The sequence below is a fragment of the Nestor notabilis genome, unplaced genomic scaffold (assembly GCF_000696875.1).
Source record: "Nestor notabilis isolate BGI_N333 unplaced genomic scaffold, ASM69687v1 scaffold14292, whole genome shotgun sequence".
Taxonomy (NCBI): domain Eukaryota; kingdom Metazoa; phylum Chordata; class Aves; order Psittaciformes; family Psittacidae; genus Nestor; species Nestor notabilis.
The window spans coordinates 1-4,729 of NW_009919792.1; the positions used below are offsets into that span (position 1 = coordinate 1).

Consider the following 4,729-nt stretch of genomic DNA (forward strand, 5'->3'; position numbering starts at 1 on the left):
GGCACAGCATTACCTGCTCCTTGCTCTCCTCCAGTCGAGCCTTCTGCACCAGGCGGATGAACTCCTTGCGGTCCTCATAGCGCACCACGGTGTTGCTGCCATTGGGGATCAGCTCCACCACATGCTGGTCACTCAGCACGACTGTGTAGGTCAGCTCTTTGCCAAACATGAACTCAAAGGTGTCCCTGTCCATCCCCTCCATCATTTCCAGCAGCTTCACCTTCAACCCCAATGGGTAAAAGCCATCACGATGGATCCAGAGCAGCCATAGGAGTGCACAGCACTGCCCTGCCAGACCCCAGCCCCACTAACCAGCTCCACATCCACAGCAGCAAAGTCCTTGCTCCAGATGACCTCTTCCCCTGCCAACTGCTTCCACACCAGCGCTGGCAGAGCCAGGACCTGCCAGAGGGAGCGAAGACATGCATCCTCCATGTGCCTCTCCATCACCTGAGGGATGACATGGCAGCCCCCACCAAGCCCCCTCACTGGGCAGGGAGGACCTGCTGTGCTCACCAGAAACTCCTTGCTCCTCAGGGCTGCTCCTATCAACTGCCCAATCCACTCATACTTGGGGAAGTCCTTGCAAGAGGGGTTGGGGATGTACATGTCTCTGGTGTCACTGCTGCTGTTACCCTGTGGGAGAGAGGCTTAGGACCTGTGGACACAGGTGTGACCAGCCCACCATGGCCCCTCCTGAAGCCTCCCTCTCCATCACCCCTCTGCCTGCCTCTCCTGTCCACCATGCAGGTACAAGCAAAGCTCCCCAAGCCAACAGCCCTGTAAGCATTAAGATAGGACTCACACCCCAAAAGCCCCCAGGCTCTGCTGTCTGTCTCCCCAAGGGCTGGAACAAGCAGGCAGTGGGGTGCCAAACCTGGTTGGAAGTGCGCACAAAGAAGGGCAGGGGCACGGGGACATTGCCCGAGCTGGGGCACAGCTCCTCCGAAATGTCCGACAGGGTGTCCCGAAAACCACCGCCTGCAGTGGGGGGCAGAGGCTGGTTAGTGCCTGACACAGCAGGGACAGATGCTGATCCCAAGGATACTGGTGGGGTAGGGGAGATGCAGGGACCACCACGTGTGTGCAGAGCACACCTGCTTCCCATAGAGAAGCCAGGACAGTGTGGACACCCCACCTCAGTGTGCAACCCAGAGCTGCACCCCAACATGAGAAAGCTCTGGGGAGAGCCACGGAGCGGGAGGGGAGAGCTCTCACCATTGTCAAGGATGCCCTCTGTGACAAAATCGCACTCCCACCACTGGCTGTAGTTTGTGGGCCACCTGTGGGGAAGCAACAGCCTCATGTATATCCCTCCTCTGAGAAAGGCAGCAGCACTTGGCATTCCCTGCAACCTGCTCCGGGGAGGTGACACCCCAAAACTGCAATGCTGAAGACCTACCTGTAGTCCAGGGGCTGATTGTGCTTGGAAGATCTGAGGCCTTCGTACAGCTGGATAGGAGAGAAGCAGAAAGGGGATGAGATGCAGGGGGGCCAAGCGATGCTGAGCTGGCAGGTACCCGCACAGAGCATGCGTTGCTGTACCTGGGTGAAGACAGTGTTCCTGTAGCTGGGGTCCAGTGCAGGGTTGGCGCGGTGCTCCCGGGCCAGCTGCCGGTTGATGTGCAGCTTTGGCATGATGTTAGGGGGGGTGCTCTCCGAGGACTGCAGACAGTGGGTAATGAGGGCTGTGCTTTGCTTGGACAGCAGCAAGAATGGCTTCATGCCCTAGCAAGGGACAAGCAGAGATGGTTACTGTCATGGTTTAAGCTCAGCTGGTAACTCAGAACCATGCAGCCATTCACTCACTTCCCTGCTTCTTCGTCCCCCCACTCCTGGAAGGATGGGGAGACTCCTGGAGGGATGGGGAGGAGAACTGAAAGAATGTAACTTGCACGGGTTGAGATAACAGCAGTCCAGTAACTAAGGTATAATACAAAACCACTACTGCTACCAATAATAATGAGAAGGGAAATAACAAGGGGAGAGGATATAAAACTAAAAGGGGAAAAGGAAAACAATAAACACAAGTGATGCATAATACAGTTGCCCACCACCCGACGACCGACACCCAGTTTATATAGTGGGCATGATGTGCTGTGGTATGGAATACCCCTTTGGCCAGTTTGGGTCAGGTATCCTGTCTCTGCTTCCTCCCGGCTTCCTGTGCCCCTCATCACTGGCAGTTCATGAGACTAGAAAGTCCTTGATCAGGGTAAGCAATACTTAGCAGCAACTGAAAACATTGGTGTGTTATCAGCATTGTTCTCAGGCTAAAGTCAAAAACACAGCACTGCACCAGCTACTAGGAAGGAGAAAAATAACTACTACAGCTGAACCCAGGACAGTTAGAAGCCTGAGCTTGCCATGGTGTGAAAAAAAATCTTGCCCCCTCCGCAAGCAGTTTCTGTTGTAACAGAGGATGCTCAGCTTCTCCATCGCACTGCCAATGCCCAAAGTGGCAGCTCTCAGCATGAGTCCTGGGCAGGTCAGTCTGCCTCAGATCAATGGGGATATGCCATAGCCTCCAGCAAAACCACCTGAGCCCATGATGAGATGCTCCTACTGGTACCATCCCAGGGGAGCCGAGCAAACACTTACCCTGAGTGGATTGAAGGTGCCAGTACTGTCCTCGAAGAGGGGGATCAGGTAACACAGGACACTGTCCAGGATCTGGACAAACCTGGAGACCAGAGAGGAGCAGTGTGAGGATGTGAGGGGCTTGGCGCATGTGTGGAGACCGATACACCCATGGCATTTCACTGTAGACAGCCCGAGGCCCTGCACATGGGTCTGGTCCAGCCCATGGAGGAACACCAGCATACCAAGGGGAGCACCCAACCAGCACCCTCTGGCAAAACACTTTATTTATTCCCAAGGAAAAGCTGCAAACAGGAGCAGCCCAGCCCATGCTGCAGAGGGTCTCTCTGTGGGGACAGTGCTGGCCCCAGCCTGGGGCTGCCCTGTAGGCATGATCCATATGATGCAAGACCCCCTCACCCAGTGCCACCACTGCTCCCCACACATTGGAAGCAGACACGTTTGGATGTGGAGCAGCAAGCTGAAGTCCCTGTCACACACAGGAAAGGAGCTGGCAGGCTTTAAGCAAGATATGTGCAACCAACTGCTAGAGGCTCGGGCACAGTTCTCAGGGCTGGGGCTCACTGCCCTGGGTATGGTACCTCTGAATGAGCACGGCCCGGCGGTACAGCACATCAGTGTCCACCCCTTCCAGGAGAGGGTAACGCACCAGCCGGGCTGGCTGGAATATGTCAGAGTTCAGAATCAGGTCCCACTCCCAGAAGGACTTGATCTTAATCCCTTGCAGGCGGACATTGTACCCTTGGTCTGCCAAGAAAGGACAGTGCATGGCTGGGATGCTGCAGCTGGGGGCAAGCAGCCCACAGCACCTGCGGCATCCCAAATGAAGCTCATTCCCCAGCTCTTCCTCCAAAGGACCCCAAAATGCAGCCAGTGCAGTGGGAAGAACCACAGATGCTGGGACCAGCTGCAGGTTTAGGGCTGGGCTGGCAGCCCTAGTCCAGCAGCACAGGCTCACCACGACATTCCAGGAAGCGGATCTCCAGCACCGGCAGGTGGATCTTCATGTTGCGGAGGATGCAGACATTCTGGAAGCTGTTCCTGCACACAGTATGGAAGGAAGTGGCAGAGCCACAGTGTAAAGAGATGGCCAGCAAGGCACAGGCCATTCTGGCTCCCCAGCCAAGGATGCTACCCATAGCAGAAGCCCCCTCACCTCAGTGTGGCAGAAGGGGACCGAGTAGAGAGAAGAGGTTGTCAGAGACACAGAGACATCCTGAAGAAGGTGGAAGCAGCATCCAAAGAGCCAGAGAAGAGCAAAAATTCAAAGCAGAACAGAAACATGATATGTCTGAGAGGGTGCCATGGTTCCCAGGGGGTCCTGGCACATCTTGAAAAGGCACAACCATCCTTCAAGCAGAGCTGGTCATGCAAGGGTGATGTGTTTTGAAGGTAACATGGATTTGGGGAGATGAGCAATCTGGTAAGTGATTTGCTTGTGTTTCCAAAGCCTTTGGCAAGGTCCTGTCAAAGACCTAGGGGCATGTGGGGAAAAACCACTGCAAAGAGGAAGAGGTGAAGCACTCCAGGACTTCTCAGCTACAGCATGGCAGAGATGCTCAGAAAGGTGATGGCAGTAGCTCATGTCCCCATAGGTGAGGAGGAAGAGAAAGAAAGATTCCCAAAGTCACCAGCGAGGAGGAAGCACAACGCAGCCCAGCTGCATGGATAAGGAGCAGGAGTTATAAAGCTAGCATATGGAGGCAGGGGACCACCACACTTGTGGGGACAGATGTAGCCTGCACCCAGGGAGCCCAAACCCACAAAAAGCCACCATCACCAGCAGGTCACTCAGCACCAACCCCTTTCGTCAGCATCTCCTCAGGATGCAGAATCAGCTCTGGAGTTTGGCCTAAGCTGGACCCAGGCTGTTCTTTACTCACTCATTAATTAGGACAGTTCTCAGGTGCTGCAGCCTGTTTGGTGGCCCCCCATACACAGCCACCCGCCTGGGTACATAGGAGTTGCCATTCACATCCAGCACCAGCCACAGCTTCCTGGGGATGAGAAAAGCAAGGGTCAGCGTTATCCTCCGCTCCACAGAGATGTCCCTGGAGATGGGGCTGGGGGCAAGGCTGTGGCCTCCTGGGGTACATCTGGCAGCAGCTGCCCCCCACCTCAACACCGC

The 4,729-nt window shown here is 55.4% G+C and overlaps 1 protein-coding gene across 1 annotated transcript in view; it reads right to left on the reverse strand.

Annotated features, from left to right (window-relative positions):
• Positions 1 to 13: 13 nt before the first annotated feature.
• Positions 14 to 4,729, reverse strand: part of LOC104402502 (E3 ubiquitin-protein ligase HECTD3-like) — a gene marked incomplete at both ends in the record, with an annotated part of 6,519 nt that continues 1,803 nt past the window's right edge. The window contains 11 exons of the mRNA XM_010010389.1: positions 14 to 220; positions 313 to 402; positions 517 to 636; positions 878 to 981; positions 1,219 to 1,283; positions 1,403 to 1,452; positions 1,546 to 1,728; positions 2,602 to 2,683; positions 3,183 to 3,348; positions 3,560 to 3,642; positions 4,485 to 4,598. Of these exons, the coding sequence (XP_010008691.1) occupies positions 14 to 220; positions 313 to 402; positions 517 to 636; positions 878 to 981; positions 1,219 to 1,283; positions 1,403 to 1,452; positions 1,546 to 1,728; positions 2,602 to 2,683; positions 3,183 to 3,348; positions 3,560 to 3,642; positions 4,485 to 4,598 (1,264 nt within the window). The remainder of the gene's footprint in view (positions 221 to 312; positions 403 to 516; positions 637 to 877; positions 982 to 1,218; positions 1,284 to 1,402; positions 1,453 to 1,545; positions 1,729 to 2,601; positions 2,684 to 3,182; positions 3,349 to 3,559; positions 3,643 to 4,484; positions 4,599 to 4,729) is intronic.